The sequence below is a fragment of the Sander lucioperca genome, chromosome 1 (genome assembly GCF_008315115.2).
Source record: "Sander lucioperca isolate FBNREF2018 chromosome 1, SLUC_FBN_1.2, whole genome shotgun sequence".
NCBI lineage: Eukaryota > Metazoa > Chordata > Actinopteri > Perciformes > Percidae > Sander > Sander lucioperca.
This window is the reverse complement of record NC_050173.1, coordinates 26,052,636-26,076,136: the sequence shown is the minus strand read 5'-3', so window position 1 is coordinate 26,076,136 and position 23,501 is coordinate 26,052,636. Positions and strand designations below refer to the sequence as shown.

Here is a 23,501-nt window from a genome sequence, read left to right as displayed (position 1 = left end):
ACCCAGACACAGACAGACCCACCCACACACAGACAGACAGACCCAGACACAGACAGACCCACCCAGTCACAGACAGACAGACAGACCCACCCACACACACACAGACAGACAGACAGACAGACAGACAGATAGACAGACACTATACAAGTACAAATGCATTTTGTTTTCCTCAGCCAGGCAGAAGCTTTTTGTACCACTTCTTCTTTGGCTTTGTCATTATCTGGCTCTGAAGATCTACCAGGGGACCTCATGGTGCTCTCGGTCCTCTCCCACTCCTGCTCTTTTTCCTGCTGAGTCAGCTTCAGGCTTTCTGTGGCCTGAAGGAGGGATGCCTTGTCTTCCTTCCACTGGTTGAGATTACTCTCCAGCTGCTGCTCAGTCTTCTTCAGAGCAGCCATGAGGTTCTTGTTGCTTTTGTCCTGCATCTCCAGCTGGGCTCTATGGGAAGTCTGGGATCTTTCCAGTATCTCCTTTGCCTCCTCGTCCTGTTTTAGGAGAGCTTCCTCCATCTTGCTCAATTTATCCTTCAGCTCCTGAGCTTGAGCCCTCTCAATCTCCAGATAGCTCTCCAACATCACATTGGTGGTCTTACCTACCACGAGCATCTGTCTCTCTTTACGAAGCTCGATCTTCTGAGTCTCCACATTATTTTTAAGTGCCTCCTTCTCTCCCTTCATCTGCTCCAATTCGACCTTCAGGTCTTCAGTAATGAAGTACTGCAGGTCGAGATCTTTTTGGGCTTTTCAAAGTCTATTTCTGATTTTTCCCAGCTGGGATTTCAGATACTCTGTTTCCCTGGGTGGGGAGTGGACACGTTCAGCCAGAGCCTCATCCAGCTGGGCTCTGTGGGAAGCCTGAGATCTTTCTAGTATCTCCTTTGCCTCTTCGTCCTGTTTTTGGAGAGCTTCCTCCATCTTGCTCAATTTATCCTTTAGCTCCTGAGCTCGAGCCCTCTCCATCTCCAGATAGCTCTCCAACTCTAATTCCACGTTGGTCTTAGCTACCGCGAGCGTCTGTCTTTCCTTACAAAGCTCAATCTTCTGAGTCTCCACATTGTTTTTAAGGGCCTCTTTCTCTCCCTTCATCTGCTCCAATTTGACTTTCAGGTCTTCAGTAATGAAGTACTGCAGGTCGAGATCTTTTTGGGCTTTTCGCAGCCTGTTGCTGAATTTTCCCCACTGGGATTTCAGATACCTTGTTTACCTGGGTGGGGAGTGGACACACATCTCCCTCTGCATCAGCTTTTTGTCATGGCTCAAAGTGCTGCCCTCTCTCTGTTGTTGGAGCTGATCGAGGACATTGGCCAGCAAGTCCTCTCGGATTATCAGGTGCTCTTCCCTCAGATTCACATTGGGTGAGCCTTGCCTCGCTGTCCTTCAGTTCACGCCGTACTTGTTCTTCAAGTGAACTGAGATAGAAATTAATTTGCGGTTCAATCTCTCTGGAGTGGAATTCCATGTTTTCCAACTTTGTATTCTGCTGGACCAGTGTCTTTTCTCTTATTGCAATCTGCACCTTTGGGTTGTCAGTCAAATGACTCTGATACAAACTGCTGTCTGAGTGAATTTGTGTCAGAACTAAAGTTGGGTCCCAGTATTCAGTGTGTCGTTATGACAACAACAACAACATGTATTCTTATGTTTTCAATCCAAATGGTTATTGATTCTATTCCATTCTATCTTTGATTCTATTGTTGCTATCATATACCAGTTTGTTTATGTTTAAATATACAGTATGAATGTAATGATTTCTGACGATTCCTAAAATATGGCAAAGAAAGAACACAAATATGCAAATGAAAAAGATGGATGCCTTTGCACAAGAGCAGTACACACAAGTATGCGCCATTTGGGATGCCATTTTCTCTAACTCCAATCACCATGTGCGCTCAGCAACTACCTATTATTTAAGATGTGCATTTTTTTAAACTTTTATTCAAGCTGTCCAATACTTTTTATGTTGGATTTGAAAAGCCGTTTAGCCCCTGCTCATGTTTATTTTGCACGTTAAAAGTTGTCGTAAAGGAAGCGAAATATGAAGCTATCCCCTATCCCTCGCTGCTGCAACAGTGAGAATTTCCCCATTGCGGGACCAATTATGATCAACCAAAAGGTCAAACAAATGATAGAATTATGTTATGCAGTTTCACAGTTTTTCTTCTATTTGCCACACAAGCCATTTACATATGGGGGTTTCTGTGTACCATCTTCCAATGCCACCCTGCCAAGACCTTTCGCCACCCCATGTCAAATTTTCTAGATCCGCCACTATACACAAGTCATGGCTAAAATACACATACATCTCATCCTAAGAGAACGTACGCACGCACTAGTAAACATAATGGTCATGTAGGCAGTTTACTCATAAACACCTCTTTACAAATAAGATAAAGTAGGTGCTCATTAAACTTGTACACAAAGTTTATCCTGAAAAAAATAAAGAATGATTGGTATGAACTTGCATTGTTAATGTCCTAGCCTGTGGCAAGATATAGTATTTCCTAGTTCATTACCCAAATGTCATGGATGATTTTGCTTTATTTTATGAATATGCACCATTTGGTTTCTTGAATGATAACAGAAAAAACAAACATATATTATCAATCTTAAAATGATCAGTTTATTTAAAATCACCAACAAAAGGCTTTTTTTCTAGAATAAATGAATGAGCAGTAGATTGTAAACAAATGTATTGCTTGTCATTAGTTATCTTGTTTAACATTTGTATTAGTATTTTATTTATTTTTCCTTAGTATTTTTAAATTTCTCTCCAATTTACTTAACCCTGGAATATTGTTCTCATTGTGTACTTCAATTCTTTAGAAAAAAAGTACTTAATTTCATCAAAAAATAATTATTGAAAAAGGAGTTACCAATGCAGTTTATACCGAATAAACTGTATTGTTTTATTTGGATCCCCATTAGCTTAAGCATAAGCTAAAAGCTATTCTTCCTGGGGTCCTACAATCTGTCTGGTAACTAGCTTTTTTTTTTTTTTTTTTTATTATTTTATTTAGGAATTTATGTACATCACACTGTAATATGATCGTATTAAATACACTTTCAGGGTTACTTTGCTCAATCAAGTATCTTTTAATTTACATTAAATTAACAAGTGTTAAACAAAAAAAAAAAAAAAAGCTGTCAACAGTGAAGGATATGAACCAAATTCAAAATGTGGAACACAGGAAGAAAGACTTTAAGCTTGCTGCCAGCCAACAGGAATCTAATGGAACTTCAACACATTTCTTTTACCATTTTGTGTTCAAAACAAACATTCCTAATTGTGAATGGCAACAACTTTTGTCCCCAAACTACATAATCATTTTGCCTCTCTCTTCCCCTCCAACAAAATGAATGAAAATGATCAGAAAGGTGAACTCTGTAAGGGGGGTCATGTAGAAGAACAGTTGGCCCTAATTACACACTCAAATGTACTGAAACCACTGAAAACGCAGTAGTGTTAAAAAGATACATTAAAGAAAGAGAAGTGCTGTTCCCCAGGCGGTCCAGGTCTCTGTGCCATCACTCAAAGAGCTCATCAAGGATACTGGTGGAGGCGTGACGTGTGGAAGGCTGCAGAGCAAAAACAGGACGAAAAAAGTTTGAGCTCGCCAGGAACGCAGTCTGATTTTTATTGACTTAATTAGCAGAAAAAGAGGCACTGTCCCAACTTTACGTCTCAAATATAAATGTATTTACACTCTATTCACTATACACCAGTTAAAACCAGATTTGCCACATAATTTCCATTGATTAGTCTTTTAATCAGCTCCACAAATCACAAGTATAGTGCACTTTTACAGGCATTAATTCAATTGTAGCTGCGTTGATCTAGTGTGGCACAGCAGTCAATTATAAGGGGCTACTTGAACTGATGACATGGACTTGAGACAATGCTGTAAATACACACATGTAACGTATATGTAATGTAACATTTACAATTATGTAGACAAACATACGTTTGATGTAAAGCTGACTTATCAATCATAAGTATAGTATTCCTTTCTGTTAATGAGTGTAAATGTGTTGTAAAATGTTGCCAAGATTTGTTTTTCACCAGTGTATATGTAGATTCGTGTTCAGAGTCACTCTCGTAATCCTCAATCTCAGGCTCTTCTCTTTCTGCGTCTTCGTCCTCGTCCTCAATCAAAGACAGCCTGAGGGAGAAAACAGTTCATTTTAATGTTATTATTCTTAACTGATAATAGCTATCACGAAATGAGACAAATATTCACAATTTCTAAATATGAAAAACAAAACAATTCTGTTGTGAAACCGTTATATATTAAATTCTGCTGTACGATCAGTCTTACAAGGTGAGGTGGGAGTTCAGGTCTTGCTGATCCAAAGTAGGGCCAGTCTGGCTGGAGGAGAGCTGGTGTCGTTTGACGGGCTTCACCTTTCGTATTTGGGACCTGGTGAACATCAGCAGATACATTTTAGCAGCCGTGAAGCCTTTGTCTCATGCTATTATAAGTTCTAGCTGGCTGGTAAAATGGTAAAAGCTCCTGGTGAACCTTCCTTCCTTCTTTACATCTACATCTATTTGCACACAAGTTATAACTACATAACTTGACTTCAACAACAGAAAAATTAATCAAAACAAATGTTTCTGCAGCTGCAACATGGATGTTTGATTTGGTTAAAGCTCTTGACTATTAAAACTAATCTGGCAACTTAATGTGTGTGTGTGTGTGTGGGGGGGGAAAGAGTGTGCGAGTATGGATTAAAATGTAGATTCAGATCAACGATTCCAACACGGGTTGAATGTGCATCTCGCAATGTGCATGGTCATGGGTCACATCTCTTGCCCACATTCAGCCACCGTCTCACCCCCTTTCCTCTCCTTGCAGTTCTCACACTAAAATCCAGTAACCATTTTTTGTTGTTGTGGCAGAAAAGATTTTGCTAGGGCGGGAACGCTGATGGCACATACTGCAAACGTGTTGTTGATAAAACTCAACTTACCCTAAGGAGAACTCATCCTCAGACAAGTCGCTGCTGGTATCCGATTGTGTGGCACTGGGTTTTTTGGAGGCCAGCGGCTTGGTTGACTGTCTCTGGGCAGTGGAGGTGAGGGCTGGCGTGTGCAGGGCGCTGTGGATACTGCTGCTGTCCAACCAGGATCCTCCGATTGTGCTGGCAACTGAACCTGGAGCAGACAGAAGTCAACTACAGAAGGTAATAACTGTGACACTGTTGAATGTACAGCATGTGTTTTACAAACTACAGAGAGGAATTAGTCACAAAGTCACTTGGTTCTAGGGTTGGGTACCGAAACGCGGTGCCAATAGGGCACCGGTTCCGACGTAAACGGTAGTAACGAGACCGAATAAGAACGAAAAGTTCGGTGCCTGACTTTTTTTTTTTTTTTTCAGAAGCATCGCTGCACGGGACGCTAAGTTACCGTTAGTTACTGACAGCTTATGTTAAGCGCTGTAAAGTGTGACTGTATTTCCCTGTAGAGGATTCAACACTGGGACGTAACAGTCTACAGCTGCCGTTATCGGAAAAACAACACACAGACGGTGCGTTCACTTGAAACTCGCCAGCCTTGTGGTGCATTTTAAGTTATTATAAAATACCCTTTTCCCATCTGGTGCTTGTTTTTGTCGTTTACCAGCAATTTACTGGTGAAATAAGTCATTGTTATAAGTTATTGTTATCACATTATTATATTATTATTAATCATTTAATTTTGACCATATGGCCTTAGCAATAAACAAGCCGTTCTTTAAATGTCACCAACCGTCGTTTTGTGCTCCTTTTTTATATTTTATATTATATACACATTATAAATATATTATATTTCGGTTCAGGCACCGTTTAAAAAGTCGTTTTAGCACCAGTATCGGAAAAAAACCCAAATGATACCCAACCCTACTTGGTTCTGCACAGTCCAATGGATTCACAAATATGTTAGCATTGACAAGGAGAGAAAAATCCAAGTAGTTAATCAATCAACAGAAAACCGAGAACGATTAAAATACATTTAAAAACAAAAAATTCTCTGGTGTCAGCTGTTAAAATGTGACAATTTGCAATTTGTTTTTTCGGTTTTAAATCATCATAAATTGAATATATTCAATAATAACCAAGAGAGCCCCTTTTTATGTATTACTGTTAACATGAGCTGTGAATCTATACACAAAGTTTTTGTGTGAAATCCATCTCACCCTGAGCAGTGGTCCTCTTGCGTTTAGCTACAGGGGTACCATGTGTGGAGACGACATCACCTCCCTCCTCCTGTTTTCTGGCTTTAGAAGAGGAGCGGCCCTCCAAGGAACGCTGATACAGTCTGACTGACGGCCAGGAGAGGGCAGCACTGGGACACTCTGATTTCACAAACGCAGCCCTAGGAGGTGATGACAGGGTGACCAAGAGATAAGGAGAAAAACGGAGAAACCTTTGTTAATATTTGGTGGTTCAACTTTTTTTCAGGTGTCTGTAAATTATGAAGAGTCAAATTACAATACAATTAACCAAAGTGACATTTCAAGAATGAGCACATTATTTTCTGTGTTAGAAAAGCGTATTAATATCCACAAATCTGATTTAGTAGGCTGCTTGTACCATTAGCTTGTGGCCATTTGACTAGAAGATCTAACTTTCCTGTTTGAGGTCAAACATTCATTTTGCTTTGCTGTGATCCTGGAATGATGGCAGCAAATGTACTGAAATGTAACACGTAGGAATGAAATCCTCTGAAACACGAGCAGAAGATTCAGGTAAGAGAGACGATATGGCCACTGTTATTTTGTAAAGACAATAGCATTTCATGCTTATATTGTTAAGTTAGTATTGATATCATAGCTGACTAAACATGTTTGTGTGGATGAGTTGCAATTTCTCACAGCTTGGTGCGGTCCGGTTGCAGCAGCTTGAAACTGAACTCGCTGAGGATCTCCAAGAAAGTCACATTCGTGTGCTGCTCTTCTCCCTCCCGTGGTTCCCGAAATGCAAAACGTACACCGTCCCTAAGAGCAAACAACATAGACAACAGTTCGAACATAAAAAACAAATTTATAACACAGAATGAACAGCTATAGTGTAAAACAATATTAATATAAAAAAAACTCTTTCAGCCATGGCTGCCCATAAGAGCTGGAAAACTGCCCTCATGGCTTTGAGGAATCAAAATATTAAAATCAAAAGGGCTGACAGGCCTGGTCTGAATGGGTTTGTCGTGTGTTACTTACATGTGCAGGGCCACCAGTGGTTTACGGACACGATGAAGATCGATGCCAAAGCTCATGGCAAGCCTCTTGGCCAAGTCTCTAATCTCACCGAGATCCTGCCTGCTGTGGTCCTCTGTAAGCATCTCTGAGAACAGCTGAACACACACAAACATGACTTTACATAAACACGTTACGCAAAAGGCATGCTATTCAAACAGTTCTATAGATATGGACGGGCTGTTAAAAAAACACTTCTTAGACATTCAACAAACACTGTATTGACTAAACAACTACAGAAAATGAATATACGTCTTTGGGTATTATGTTTTATTCTCATTTATAAACATTTGAAGATGCACATGCACCTCGTGGGCAGATAACACATTCTCGTAATGATATGATAGTATGTGGACATTTTCAGAAATAAAGCAAAACAACTTAACAGTAAAACCGCCTTTTTAGATGTAAATATGTATAGAACAAATATCCAAATCATTTCTTTATATACAGCCACATGTTGATGAACGTCTGTTCGATCTAGGTAGCTGTTGTTTTTTTAGTGCAAAGATTTTCACTTATGTGTAAACACAGCACACAATATTTGAAGAAACATAAAATTATAAAAAAAAAAAATGATACAACTAAAACACCAACAGCTATCACAATACAAACCTGACAATCAAAAGATGTGATTAAAGAGAAAACATTTAGTAATACTACTTTTAGCATAATGCAGTAATAGTATTCTTATCATAATTAATAACACATTTCAAACAAAACATTCACCGTTAAAAAGGTATTTGATGTATCAATTAAAAGTGAAGTGGGATCACACTACAAGATAAAAACAGTCAGAAATAAATAGAGGCTGGTTATTGTGCACACCTGCTGCAGACTCAGACACACAGTCTTGGCGCTCTGAATGGGACTGATGAGCTTGCTCTTGCTTACAGTCTCTTTAATGATGTCGCCAAAGTCTTTAAAGTACTGGAGAAAACCGGAAAAGAAAACAATTACTTCAGTCATGATCATTGTGACAGTCTTGTGTTTTTTTTTGTCTTGCGATATTGTTGCCGTTTATTGTTTTAGTGTTAGGAAAAAATGTCCCTATCTGTTGAGCACTTTTGTTTTTTTACTCTTGTGGTAGGAATGTCTGTCTGACTCATTCTCAGCACGACGCTGGTTGTGAAACAGATTTTCTCACCATCTTCCACTCTCCTACAAATCCTCCCCATTATTTATTTGTTATAAACTTGTTTCCTGTATTCCTAATCCAATTCATTTCTCCAAAGAATGGTGGAACTGTTAATTTAACAATTTCTAAATGCACCAATTGAACTATGACCACATTTTGCTTACATGTCCAGCCAACAGTGACACACAGCCAGTTGATGACTATGAGTGCTTATATGCTATGATAATAAAACTTAACTATCCCTTAAAGCCCTTCTCTCCATCTCCACCTTGCTGTAGTGCTTGAAGACGTCGGTGGCGGCGCTGAGTTCCAGCACCCCGTAGATGACCAGCTTGCAGTAGCCAGACAACTGGTTGCGCTTCCTCTGGAGAAGACGTATCTTCATCTCCTCCTCATTCTCAACTAGAGAGGAGAGGAGAGCCAGGGTGGAGGAATGGGAAGGGAAAGGACAGACTAATGTGAAAAATGTCGATGGGAGAGGCAAGGATAGAAAACTTTGAGGTGCTGATAAGACACAGCAAAACAGAACATCTGATGGAAGACTGGTATTTGGCTTGGGAATTGGCAGTACATTGTGAAATACAGAAAAAAACAAGGATTTGTTATAGCAGCAGATTCTCAAAACAAGACATCAAAAACTATGTCTGCAGGCATAAATGATGAGAGGGTCCTCTGGGAGAGCTTTGGCAGTGTTAAAATTGAGGTTTTTTTTCCTAAAGACTACACAGCCACAAGGAAAACAAAGTCATTTTCTGAACATCACCATTCACTAGTTTAAAAAAATGGAGAGGTTTCCAATCTGTAACATTATTGTGCCTTTGTCAACAAAGAATGACATTGCTTCTGGAAAGTATATTTTTTTCATTTGGTGTTTTTCAAAAAATACCGTTGAGCTCAGCATCTTCAGTGTCAGAGAAGACGTAGTCCAGGAGGAAAGCAGCCATCTCAGAGCGCAGGGAATCCGACGGCAGGTGGACCAGCGCTTGGAGGGCGGGTTCAGAGCGAGCTGAACTCGTACTGTACAAGAGCAGCAAGTCACACAACAGCTCAAAGGCCTGTGAATGGAAATACACAAACTTTATTAGAATTGACCATATCTGTAAATTAAAATTCAGATATACAAGCACGTCAAAGCTGACAAAAAGGTTATCAGCTTGCCAACAATGCTGTAGCTTGGTCAGTTTGTCTGAGGAGTCGAAAGTTGCTCTTTAATAAATATATATAAATATAAGTGCATCAAATGAAAAAATAAGCTTTTAACTTGTAACAAGCCACTAACATACAGTCTTAGGTCACTGTTAGTTCACATATGGGACAACATTACTTACTTGATCTCTGATCTCAGCCTGGTTTAAAGACAGACACGTTTGACAAACTCTGCAGAACGAACGCATCTCCTTTTTCAGACGGTTCAATTCCCCCTGGAGCAGATGGTGAAGGGGACAAAGGGCAGAGGTACACAGATCTCAGATATGATCATTAAAATGCCCATATTATGAAAAAAACACTTTTTTTCTGTGATTTGGGGTGTTATTTTGTGTCTCTGGTGCTTCCACACCCATACAAACTTGGAAAAAAAACTATCCATGCTGTTTAGAGTGAGATCCGGTTTCTGAATGTGTCCTGCCTTCAGTCTCCGGGTGAGCTGGTCAAAATCGGCAGGGCCGTCTACGTCATCGGCCGAAACATTTGACTAACCATTCATAAGCGTCCTGCTGAATTCTCTGAGTCTTAGGTTCTGCAGGAGACTCCCCTCCTTCAGGATCTGATTCTGGTTCAAACATGTATGGTTGAACTACTGCTGCCATGTCCGTAACTTTCACGCGTAGTTCTATCTAATCACGTTAGTCTACACTCCCCGTTAACGTCTGTGCCCAAGCACTGACTAAGTGAGTATCTACTGCGCATGTGCGACTCCAAACTGAAGTGAGATGCCTCACTCTATAGCTAAAACAGAGAGCTCAACACACATGGTGAAAAGAGGAGCTGCAGCAATGTACAGTACAACAATAATATGGTTATATTTTATTATACCACATAAACCTATTCTGGTACAACCTCTAAATACAATTATGAAACTGAAAATGAGCAGTAGAGTGTTTTATATTGCTGTGTGTAGGACAGGAACGAACTAGGATTACTACGGCTATCCAAGTAAATTTTGACAATTTCTTTAAAAAAAATTTGCTCATTCAACGAGAGGGTCAAAGTATGGAGGTAAAGAACAGCACCGCCACCTTGGATACCAGTAGACAGAAAGAATACTCTATTAATCCCAGCGGGAAATTCAGTAGGTTGATGATGGACACCCTTCAAGGGATGGAAACCTATTTGCTTATTCAAGTGCTCTCTCCCTGTTAATTATACAATCCTGTTGCCAAAGTAGATAGTAGCATAGATCAAACGATCAGCTACAAATAAGAGTCATCATCATTTCTTTGCAGTTACTGACCTAACCTACAAGCGCGCATAGAGGAGGAACCTGTCAACCTGTGGTGCTATTAATACATAAAAACTGAGAAAAGATCAAAATAACTTAACACAAAGAAAGGACTTGCATGTGTTTTCTCTGGAACTCTAGTTTAGGTAAACACACTAATGGATGTAATAATGACGTGCGCAGTGTGTGTGAAAAGAGTGAGAGAAAAACTGCAGAAAAGGTGTAAATGAGCTCAAGAAAGAACAAGAGACGGACGAGACAGAACTAATACGAAAAGAGAAACAGTAAGAAAAAGTGTGAACCAGTGGGAAATAAATGTCTAGTGTCATCATGGGCTTGGATGCGCACTAACAGATTGTTGTGTTAATTGCCTGCTGTCTGCGCAGCTGGTGAATTGTTGAACAACACAGACGAGAAGAGCTGCACAAATACACAGGAAGGCCACCAACATGGCCACTGTGGGTTGGCTGTCATGAGATAGCCATCAAGGAAGTATTTATCATGCAGGTTGTGTTATCGTGCACAGGTAGGCTAGCACTTCCAGGAGCCAAGTTAGTGTGTGACATCTCTTGGTGTGTAAAAGACAGAGAGAAGGTCAAACTACTTCTAAACATCCAAAGAAGGATGAGTGCAGTGTTGGAGAAAAGAAATGTAGTAGACGAGTACCTCAGCTGGTGTGGAGTTGACTGCATTCACTTTGGCCCACATCAGGTAAAAGGCTGCACACTTCAGAGCCGACACCATGAGCTGAAATTATACAAAAGTAAAGTTAAAATCAGCTTTTGTAAGAGATTTCGGTGCAATGTGAAAAACACATTTTCTACTTAACTTTTCCAAGCAAATCCATGTCTACATTAAACGTCCATGTGGCAATACATTGCAAGTGCTGTCCTAGTAGCTGTATTTATGATTATTCACTTTTCGGATCCAGCACCCAGCCTTCAAAGCTTTCTAAGTATCTACGTGTGTTGAGCGCATCCAGTCCTATTTTCTTTTTACATTAAACTACAGAAAATAAGGGTTAGAACATTCAGAGATGGCTTTTAAAAAAAAAAAGTTTTGGCCTCTGTTATCACAATGGAATACGCCCCCTTAAATATCAGAATGTGCGACTCTATGACCGACCTCCTTGTCGAGCTCTCTGGACTCCATCTTGCTTTTCAGAAGCTCAAGACAAGAGTCGAACAGCTTCCAGCCTGTCGGGTCCTTGGCACTGGACAACAAACACACACAGCAAAGCAGACACACACACACACACACACACACACACACACACACAGACACACACACACACACACACACACACTTCTGTGTAAGAAAAAGTCTGTACACTTTTACTGCCACGTGTATTATAAGAACCCATACTTACCTACTGAGTGCTGCAATCCTTTTTAAAGCAGTGGCTGCACTGTATACGTCATCGTCATCTGCAGTACCCTAGGTACACACACACACACACACCCTTAAGAGAACAGATGCTAACTGATCTGGATTTTTTGTTTGTTTTACTACAAAAACATACAGACCAAAACAATAAATTAATTAAAAACACATGCTTACATCTTGACAGTTGTGATTTATAATCAAGTCTGTTAGTTTTGTTTTCTGCCTTCTTTTGGTGTTCTGCAGCACAATCCTGTTTATATAGTTTCATTATTAAAACATTTATGTACTAGAATTATTAGGTTTAATAGATTACTTTTTGATTTAAAGGACAACTAAAATACAATTACAACATACTACCTTAACTGAACATCTCAGAATGAGTAGTTTATATTGCTAATGTAGGACAGATACATGAACTGGGACTACAGCTGCCAACACTATACGAGCCAGTTTATTAGGCACACTTAGCTAAAACTAATGCAACCTAATACAAAAGTTTTTTTTAAACTGTTTTAGAGAGGTGTTGAATCAACTTTATGATAATTATGGAGGCGGCAGTCTGTTGAACTGTGTTGCATTATACAGAGATGTGTTTCTGTTATTTAGCCTGCACTGACTGATATAAACTGGGTAAGTTAAATAGTATATGCATGCATTTTATAACATGCCATATTTGCCTGTTTGCAAGCTTCACTGACACGCTCTCCCACCTGCAGCAGGTCACTTAAGTAGGTGCTAAAGCACTCGGTCAGGCCGTCCAGCAGCTGGCTGAACGCCAGGTGTGCGCGGGAGGAGAAGGTGTAGGACTCGGAGCAAAGGGTGCTGGCCAGTTGGGCGCAAGCCTCTAGCACAGTGACCTCTGTGTGCTTCTCCACAATACCACATATCTGAGACAGCAGCAGGTCCAGATACTGACAAAGAGAGGGGAGAGTGATGGAGGACAGTTCAAAGCAGAACAGGTTAAGTAGTAGAACTTTAGAATAAGAATGGTTAAGGAGGAACTATGGGAGAGGGGTAATGATTCAGAAGGACCATTATGTCATTTCTGAAGAGATTGTAATAATCTATTCAGGGTAATTGATTATCCTCCACATTTCCACAACTCCTACCTTCTCTAGCCGCGGAGCGCTGTTGTACACCTCCAGGTTAAAGTAGAGGGGAGCTTTGAGGAGGAGGCTCACCTTCCCTGCATCTGCTGAGTACTGCAGGTCAGTGAGAGAAGGAGAAAATCACAGGCTCAAGATTGGAAAAAAATGTGAAATGAAGATAAATAATATTGCATAGTTGGCAAAGTAATTTACCTTCATTCTTAAAATAATTGCTTAGCAGTTTTAACCCTCTGTGTACAATATAATATAATATCAGTGTTATAAAGTATGTTAAGTGAACCGTGACTGTACCTTGGCCAGCAGCTGGGGCAGTAAGGGGATGAAGAGTGTGGTGATACGTCTCCTGTCTTGTTCCTGGACCTTCTTATCCTTCATACCCAGGATCTAATCCCACAGGTACATTCCATTAACATCACAGGCCAGCAGTTCAACCATGTGTGAGGACAAAAAGCATTAAGATATCATGGGAATGTGTGTGTTTCTATATGACCACAGAGGAGTAAATTACCAGCACTGCTTAAGAAAATATTAAATAAAAGAATCCACTTTTTCACAACATTGTGAACATTTAAAGCTAACATATCCAACTTTCTGTCTTAGAAAAAGGTGGTCAAGCTAATGCCCAGCACTTAATGTGAAAAGCTGTCTATGTAGAAATAGGATGAAACCCCAAGACTGAGGTTACCAAAAACAAACGTGTGAGAGCTGCCACGAACAGAGGAAAACTGATATTTGTACACATTAATCAGGCTGATGTGGTATATCTAATTTATTCCTATTTAATGTCACAAAGGTGCGTATTGTAGCTTTAAAATCTATGACTTTTTTTATGATGGGTACATTTGAAGCAAAAACAAAGAATGACATTTCTCTCGCCCCCAAGCTCCACTGTTGCACTAAACAAACTACAGACATTTATATCGTCACCACCTTCTTGCCCTGAGTTCTCCCAACAGGTGGGGTTGCCTGTGCTGCCTGTCTGATGGCACACATCATCAGCTCTATGAGAGCCCCCTCCTCCTCATACATCAGACCTGACAACAAGACGTACAGACAGGTGCTAAACTGAGTGGGTGATGGTTGAGGTGACAATGCAGGAGCAGCACAAGTTGAAAAAGGAGCATAAACAACTAACTGACATGAGTTGTATAAATTATGGTATTAAACTGAGCTTTATGCAATGATGCAGCTAAGACGCAAGTCATATTTCGTTCCTCACCAGCCTCCTGTAGCAGTAATGCTGTCATAGTCTCCCAGTCTCTCAGCTCAGATCTTGCCACATCCCACAGACTATCCACCAGGTACGCCCCATGCTCATGGAACTGTCAAGAGAGCACATTAACTGCTTTGGATTAACTTTACTAAACCAAAGTTGCGCATTTCAGACTTGAGACTTGGACTCGTCTGCTCCGAGTCTCTACTTGAGACTTGAATGCCTGAAGACTCGGCTTGAATGAATCACCAACAGGCTATAATTTGATTAAAATAAATAAATAAATAAATAAATAAATAAATAAATAAATAAATAAATAATATATATATATATATATATATATAGAGTCATGGTTAGTCTACTTTTATTCATGAAACATAATTGCAATGGTTGGAATAGAGGGGAGACAGGGACAGAAAGACACTACCTCACTCTGGATGTAGAAGGAGATGAGGATTTGAAAGAAGGCTGCATTTTCACTTTTATCATTCTCCTGGTTGTCACTGGCAATCACACTTTTCAGCCTGACGTACACACATAAAGAACACATTTCACATTACATTAACCAAAAATAAAGAAGTGGCATGGAAAAGTTGCACGCTGATTTAAGTCAGATGTCACATTTGTGTAGCAATAAAATGCTCCACTATACAGGGAAGTATATGCGGTACGTGATTTACACTGCTTGTTTAAGTGCAAACTGTTATTCATCCAAGCTTTGGTGTGAATTAAAACGTTCATGAAAACGGTTTTTAATGTTTTGAAGAAATCAATAAACAAACAAATCTAAACATTTGTTGAATACGTAATAAGCCACACATACGGAGGTGTACCTTAACGACATGACTCTACAACACTTAGTCTGACAGGGTTCAGAAAGGAAGGATGAAAATGTACTTGTTAAAGAGGAAGATGCCAGCTGCAGATGCCAGGCCTCTGTTTAGAGCGTAAACCAGGGGATAGATGTGGCCGCACTCCTCTTCTTTCAGACCTTCCTCCGTCCTCCTGCATATGTGCACACACAAAAACAGTTACAGGCCAAACAAGTTTATATTTTTTTTGAGTGTTATCACAGTTATGAGTAACCATTACACTTTTATTGTTGAGAAAGAATGTGCAGTATTTGGTTATTTTTACTTGGTTTAGCCAAGTGGGCATCACTTTTTCATGCATTTCATTAGAACTTTTCTGTAATAAAGCTCAAAACTATCGATGCAAAAAAGAGAAACGGCACATTAAAATATTGTATAAAAAATATGCTATACTTGGTATGTTTTGATCTAGTAAATTGAAATTCCTGTACTGATTGCTGCAGATAGCAGCACAGAGAAACCACCAGAGACAAAGAAGCCTCTCACTGTTGGATCAGCAGCAACAGATTGACCACTTGCACTGCCACCTCTGGGTCTTTGTCCAGCGCCATGCTGAGCATCCTCTCCTAAAAAACACACACACAAACACATTCAGAACACAGACAAATGAACAATCATGCCAGCAGACAAACGGCTATAAAAATGACACGACACATGAATGTACCCACAGACATACACGCACGCACACAAACGCACTGATTAGGCGCTAAGCCATGCCATGAAAACCATTTATCTGCAGCAGCACATGTGGCTTAGGAGGGTTTTTGTGTGTTTGAGAAGAGCTTATTAACCATCAGTAATTGGCAGCAATTAACAAACCCAGACACAAGCCCAGACAAAGGATGAGACCATCACAACAAACAGGAACAGTGAAAAAAAACTAAAAAGGCAAAGAAATGGGAGGGGGTACAAAATACTGGAAAGACAAACATAGGCAGGCAACAAAATAGAGACAAAACAATAAGCTGGAACAATAGATTAAAGAGAAATGCTGAGGCAGACAGACAGACATGAGGGTAAAGGAAGGGAGAAAAGAGGCATTAACTGAGGTGCGAGTCCAATCCAGAGGGATGTCTCACTTTAAATCTGCTGGTGAAAAGCTCCAGGCGGCCAATGAATTCCTTCTCCTGGTACAGACCCTGCAGGGCACGGACACACTGCAGACGCACTGGACTTTGCTGAAGGAAAGAAGAAGAGAGTGCAGTAACACACACTCTATAACCTATATACAGACTGATGCACAAGTCTGCTCATAGTGGACATTTCTCTTTGTGTAAGTGTGTGTATGTGTTCCTTTTTGTGTCTGTGTGCAGATATTCTACAATAGCATCTGGTATAAGAGGCTGTCAAAGACTTAAAAGCACAAATATATATTAAAAAGCTGCTTAATTGGGACAGCCCAATTCCCTATACACTGCAGTCCTTGTCATTTCTAGCGCCAGTGCTGGCCTGCGGAGGGCTGCAGACAGACAGCTGCTACGTCTGTGACACAAACGTACATGTGTTGTTGGCCATCGGTGAGGGAAACAGCAAAATAAACAAATAACATCATAGTAACACTTAACTCTGTCATGTATTGTCTAGTCCTGTGTATATGTGTTTACCTTGTCATGCAGGGTCCACCCCAGGTATTTAAGACACCCATCATTCAGAAAGTCTTCAGGATCCGTTTTCAGCCACATGCCCAACTCCTCAATACAGGCAGCCCGGATCTCAGGCAGCCGGTCACGGTAACGGTGCACAAACACACCACGGAAAGTGGCGTTCATCATGGAGGATATCTCCTCCCTGTTCTCCCGCAGCTACAACACACATATGAATCACTAGGACTGTGAGCACTAGTCACCTGGACTCCTGTCTCTTTCATATACAGTCTGTGGTTCTGCTGGGGCAATCATCTTTTATTGCTTTGAGGACCAGCGGGCAAACAATTCACACAGCTAAAAATTAGGGATGCTCCCCTCTTAGTCGATTAGTCGACTTATCGGTCGTTTTGGTCTTAGTCAACTTATATTTCTTTAGTCGATTAGTCATGTTGTATGCTTTTTTCATGCTGAATGACTTATTTCCAAGAAACGTACGAGCACATCTCTGGTAAACACAAGAATTAAAGTGGTGCTTTTGCATGACTCTTTGCAGAGAAACTCAGATTTACAGATCTGTCGATTAAATCAACTAATCGATTAGTCGATACAATTTAATGAGTGTTAGTCGACTAAGAATTTCTTTAATCGAGCACAGCCCTACTAAAAATGTTCCTCATATTAAACTTTTTCCAGGTTTAATAGCAACTAAGGATTACATTTCACCATTTCTACATCTACCTGTATCATTCTAGTGATCCACAATTAGTAAGGGAAGTAGACATGATATTGTTATTGTCACAGATGATTTCGTCATGAGACAAAACATCATCGGAGGTACCCTTTACTTTACTCCTAATGCTTCACCAACCTTAATAACACTTTGAGTGTGCACATCTGTTGTCCCTGATATAAAAGATGCCGATCTTTCTATCTCAGCATTTATGCATTAATGCATTCTGGCTAAACCTTCTCTACTCCATTACCCAGGCTGGAAAGTAAAACATAAGTTTTTGATGTATTATATTTAGAAAATCTATTTGGGTGGTAAAGAAAAATGACATGATTGAATTTCAAACCCAACAGCTAATTAACAACCGGTGCCTAACAAGCAAGGAAAATGGTGTATTGTCATCAAGGACCTACTAACATGCAAAACATGTCTTTGCACTAAGAAAACACTGGCCCTTGGTATTGTCCATTGTATCCTTTCACATGAAAAAAAGCACCTGTGAGATATGTCTTACTGTATAAAGCCAATGTGGAAGGACTGCTTTAATGACCTGCATGTTTTGTCTGTGAAAGTAGCTGCACTCATGCCAGTGTTTGTGTTTGTGTCACCTCACTGATGGTGGCCTGCAGCTCCTCCAGTCTGCCAGAGGCTCTGTCTTGCTCCCTCTTGCTGTTCTCCGTGTCGTATTGCCGCTGGGTGGTCTGCAGCTGAACCGACACTATCACAGCTACCTCCACCAGCCCAGTCATCAACTTCATGGCTGATAGAGAAAAACAGGTTTACAAGGCTAGACAGTACTGACAGACCAGCATATAACCTTGGGTCAATCTGAGGGGGATTGACAGGTGATGTTGCCCACTTTGGTGGGAAAAGAAAATACTAAATGAATCCTTAAAAATCCATCCCAACTGTTACTTTGCTAAAAATGTTATTCATTTTGAATCTGATTTTACAATCGTAATGGAGAAAAAAAGAAATCCTTAGGGGATAATATAGGGGAGAAGAAATCACATGGATGAGCTTTCAAAAGCTGAGGTTTCAAAAGAAAACAATGACGAACAATAGAAACCTATAATAAAAGCTATACAGGAGTACAATCTGAAACACAAAAGAACTTCTGGAGCAACTAAAACTGAACGGAGCAGTTTGTTCTGCCTCCCAGAAAAGCAGTAGAAAAACCCTCCGGTATCCGAAGCATGGAGTGCGATTACCACCAATCAAAAAGTGTAGCCTTAATACTATAATCAAAGCTCTCTTGTGAAATCGGTGTGTATACTAATACTGTATGCACCTGTATTGTACCGATGTGCTTACCAAGCAGGGTACTGGTGTGTCTGAAGGCTCTGACCTGGGAGTCAGACATGCCGGTGAGCAGAGCCAACAGGGAGGGGAAGAGGTACTCATCAAAAATGAGGCTATTCCGACAGGAGCTCACCAGAACCCGAGTAAACTCGCACAGGCTGGCTTTGAATCGCCTCAGCTGGGGGCCTGGGGTGCACAGAGGGTAGTTCACTGAATCCTTGAGGAAACAAAAGAAATGGAGAAATGGAAAAATCTTTCACTGTGCTTAGTATTAAATTATTTGAGGCAGAAGTGGTTGCTGTGCTAATGACAATTACATCAGTGGCGAACCCATTAACCCATTAATGTGCTCATTTATCAACATTAGATTTTAATTAGTTTGTTCCATCATGCTGTACTCCATCCTTCAGATCATAATCTCCAAGGATATGGAGGTCGTTTAGACTTCTCAGCAAACTCGAACAGGATTATTAGAAGAATGGTTGACAAAGAATATAAACTAAATTTAAACTTGCAGATATGTAAGAATAATCTTCATTTTTAGGATCTATTAAACAAATCTAAACTATTGGCACTTTCCATTACATGGTACCTGCTCGACTCGCCCCGACCCGCCTTTTTTGGTTTTCCATTATGAAAAAAAGTCCCTGGTACCTGCTAACAGGTACTTTTTTTAGTACTACCTCCGTCGAGGTTCCAAGCGAGCTGAGCCGATACCAAAAGGTGACGTGAAAGCGACAGAGGGGGGTGTCCTGAACAAACCCGCCATTTTTAAATAGTTTAGCCAGCTATGTTTTATTTTGTTGCCTCCAGCTTAACTTGAAACAAAATGTGTCTTCTTGCAGTGGCAACAACAACACACCTTCTATGTTCTGCGTGTATGTTGCGTTAGGTCACGGCAGTTTACTGCGGCGCCGCTATAGACGACCAGCCACGCTGAGGCGGTACTAAAATCTGCAATGGAAAACGGACGCACAGTGCGTCGAGCAGGTACCATGTAATGGAAAAACGCCATATGTCTCACCTCATTGAACTCTTTGGTTAGTGTGCTGATGATCTCGGCATTCTGCATGCTGTCCAACATCTCTCTGCTAACCACACCTGGACAAAAAAAATGAAATGCAATGTCCCACATTAGGAATCAAAGTGAAATAAACACCTGTACATAGATAAGTGTAATAATACAATAATTCTGGCTCTTCTATTTGACCCAAAAATTAAATGACATGGTATGATTTCTTTTCATTTTCATTCCACTCTCACATACTATTGATATATTGTGTTGTCAATAGACCGAGGATTAACACAGCACCTAGACATTGCATCGTTACCATACTGGGAGATCAATAGCTGACTGCTGATCATTGCCTGAGCTGTAATTGGAAAGATAATCTCTTGAACTTTGACTCCCACCCCCCAACTTGTAGGCTCCCTCTTGACCTCTGACCTTTGCATCCGCAGGACTGAACAATGAAGTTGATGAGCACCAGCAGCCCCGCCTCTCGGCTTCGCTTGTAGCTGTCCAGCCACTCGTCCACCACCGTCTTAAGATTGACAGGGAGATAGCAGCCAATGAGAACGCTGGGCTCAGATCAAAGGGATGATGGATATAAATAAATAAATAAATAAATAAATAAATAAATAACATTATGGATTTCAGCTTTCACCTTTCTTCCTACCATTGGCCTTTCGTGTTTTCTCAGTAACATATGGATGCCCCACCGTCTCCCCCATTTAGATTTTCTACTCATTTCAAATTCCAGTTTTTTCACCATGTCCTTTGCATAATCATTTTTGGCAACCATGGCACCATTACACATAAATAGACACTACTTTAGAACATCTGCTCTGTTATTAATCATAGTGTAGTGTATGTAAAGTGTAATATATTGGAAATATAGTAGAACTAGAACTGAGAAGCCTTTGCGTAACAGACTAAAATTTTGTGACCTGCAGTTTGCCAAATTTGCTGAATGTGCTTTATAAAAAGTAGGCCTTCACCCACAATCACCATCTGCATTTTGCTGCTGCTCTACACTGTAGTGACAGACTCTTTTTATTACTGCCCACCACACTTTTTAGCCTCTCTTTTGTTATGCGATTCTTTTTTGTAGTCTTTAACCAGAAGAGACTAGGCACAGCACCACAATGGTTGGGATGGACGCATGCTGTCAATCATTGGCTACTACACAACCCAGTGAAAACACTTCTTCCTCTTCGCATATCAAAGCCAATTCTGTAGGGTCAAATCAGTCAGCCACTGACGGCAGATGATAATCTCTCTCATTGTTGCTCTTAGAGCCTTGTTTCTCTTCTCATTACACATGCCTCCTTCAGCACCGCCCTCCCTTCATGTGTTCATCTCTACATCCCCTTCCCCCTTTGCTCTTCAGCTGGGGTTTTGCTCACCACCATGGCACTCTTTCCAGAGCGGACAGCATCATAGATATCCTCTGCACTGATGCCCCCGTTTCCCTCGTTCACTCTCGTCACAGGCCTAGGAGAGGCCTGCCTGGATGTCCCTTGGGAGTGCTGCTGCAGGGAGGGGTTTGGAGGCGTGGGGATGGGGCTGCTACTGGAGCTGGACACCCTTAATGCAGCTTTACGCCTGGGTCTCTTGGGTGGCTTGAGATGAAAGAGATGAGAGGGAAGCTCAGCAGGAGATTTAAGGTGAATTGATGTTGTCAACTGAATTAGTGGTAGCCATGGTAAGATAAGGTGCAGGCTTACCACAGTGTTGCAGTTACTATGACTGTGGTATTTGATCTTTTATAAGAAGTCAAAGATGATCGACAATAATGCAACTTGATTCAATAACATAAAAAAAAAGACATTTATTTCAGACATAATAAACCAAACAAAGTATCAAATAAATATGCTAATAAGTCAAATAAGCAAAACATTCAATAAACAAGTAACATTGGCCAACTTAACCGTCTAAATTGTATCTTAATGAAAGTGAACCCTTTTGAGAGAGAATAAGATAATTTACCTGAAGTCCAGTCACTGGCTGTTTTCTTCGCTTTGTAGCTTTCGTTGTGGCCTCATAGTCACTGTCAGAATCTGAGAAGTCATCCAACTCCTCAAGACTAACAAACAGACAAGAAAACTGAATCAAAACAAATTCTTAGCTTCAACAAATAATTATTACTAAGACTAACAAGACTACAAAGTCAGGCAGGTATCATGATAAAAAATGTTGATGAATTGAGCATACAAGTTACTAATGACTTAGTACCCCTCAACTTCTTGTAGCATTCGGTTGTTGTGGCCAACAGTTAGGGAGGAGTTTCCAGTGTCCCTCAAATTAATATTATTATTGTAGTTATTCCATTTGTCCTTGTCCGTTCAACCCTCTCTTACATATAGTTTGGACTGTTATTGGATGTTGTTTCAGCACTTTTTCTTAAATCTTTGCTGGCTAGTTTCAGCTTCTACAGATGCACACATGCTGCTAATGCCGTGCAAATAAACTGTGTAAAACATAAGGTCATTAAGGACAATGTCAATAAGCCATTTGGGTTTAATGTAGTTTTATTTTGAATTTAGACTGAGACATTCAAATACAGTTTTGTGTGTTAATCAGTGTGTTATCTCAGACATCTCTTTGTTCAATTTTTAAGGTTGGCACATTGTTTCTGTTCTGTTAACTTGTGTACATTTTAAATCAGTAAAATATGTATGTCAGATAAATGCTCCATACCCAAATATGTTCAACAACTCTACAGTTTTACTTTGACTTTGTGACAAGAGTCTTAAAAGTTAAGTTAGCTAAAACAAATATAAAGTAAAACATTAGCTAAGCTTGGCTAACTTTACCTGTCCAAAAGGGAGTCTCCACTTTCCATTTTCAGTGAAAGAGGCACCACAGATTGTAAACTGGTTTTGAACTGCAGGTTAGCTGTTCTTTGCTAACACTTTTTCAGCGGTAGGACCAAGCTTCTGTGCGGGAGAGGAGAGAAAATTAGCTAATTTGCATTCTTATTAATTTACAGTATCTCAAACCTACATTACCGGACTTGCAACCATAATTCTAACTAACGTTAACTAATGTTTAAAATGTGTCGGCCAACAGACATATCATAAAACAAACTATGGAAATCGCTGCTAAGGAGTAAAGTTATGTCCGATTATGGATCTAATGAGCTGCTAACGTCCCTTAAAAACGTTAGCTTAGCTAAACGTTAGTTAGCTAGCTAGCTAACTTCGCTAGTAGCCAGCTACCTACTACAGCGAAAATGATCAATAATCATTATTAGCAAACTAACTGAAACATTGTACCACCTGATAATATCGCTATTAACCGATCAGTAGGTTGCTTTCTTGTCGTGTTTTCTTCTCTGTCTTCATGACCTGATGACGAGAGTCAAGGGCGCGCAAAAGTACGCAAAGTTATGCTGGATGCCGATTGGCCAGCGATTACTCAAATCATAAGACGATTGGTCCTTCCAGAGGGTCGATGATGATCATTGGTCATTCAGAACAAGT

General features: G+C 40.3%; 1 protein-coding gene across 9 annotated transcripts; it reads right to left on the bottom strand.

Annotated features, from left to right (window-relative positions):
• Nucleotides 1-2,954: 2,954 nt before the first annotated feature.
• Nucleotides 2,955-23,454, bottom strand: LOC116052630 (cohesin subunit SA-2). Of its 9 annotated transcripts, none has more exons than XM_036001265.1 (32): nucleotides 23,437-23,454; nucleotides 22,833-22,955; nucleotides 22,006-22,102; nucleotides 21,423-21,638; nucleotides 20,461-20,557; nucleotides 20,038-20,114; nucleotides 19,026-19,230; nucleotides 18,320-18,471; nucleotides 17,000-17,197; nucleotides 16,475-16,573; nucleotides 15,882-15,961; nucleotides 15,421-15,528; nucleotides 14,951-15,047; nucleotides 14,530-14,632; nucleotides 14,241-14,344; nucleotides 13,602-13,694; nucleotides 13,311-13,403; nucleotides 12,912-13,112; nucleotides 12,185-12,252; nucleotides 11,941-12,028; nucleotides 11,482-11,562; nucleotides 9,704-9,796; nucleotides 9,262-9,430; nucleotides 8,644-8,777; nucleotides 8,066-8,167; nucleotides 7,202-7,335; nucleotides 6,857-6,979; nucleotides 6,179-6,357; nucleotides 4,971-5,154; nucleotides 4,316-4,417; nucleotides 4,060-4,159; nucleotides 2,955-3,575 (listed from the first exon to the last, which is right to left on the bottom strand). In XM_036001265.1, the coding sequence occupies exons 2-32, from the start codon at nucleotides 22,859-22,861 to the stop codon at nucleotides 3,525-3,527; spliced, it is 3,657 nt and encodes a 1,218-aa protein (XP_035857158.1). In that variant the 5' UTR covers nucleotides 22,862-22,955; nucleotides 23,437-23,454; the 3' UTR covers nucleotides 2,955-3,524. The 9 variants fall into 9 exon arrangements, with proteins under 9 accessions (XP_035857158.1, XP_035857150.1, XP_035857151.1 ...); XM_036001257.1 differs by lacking the exon at nucleotides 23,437-23,454 and adding an exon at nucleotides 23,318-23,423; XM_036001258.1 differs by lacking the exon at nucleotides 23,437-23,454 and adding an exon at nucleotides 23,295-23,401.
• Between the last annotated feature and the right edge of the window lie 47 nt (nucleotides 23,455-23,501).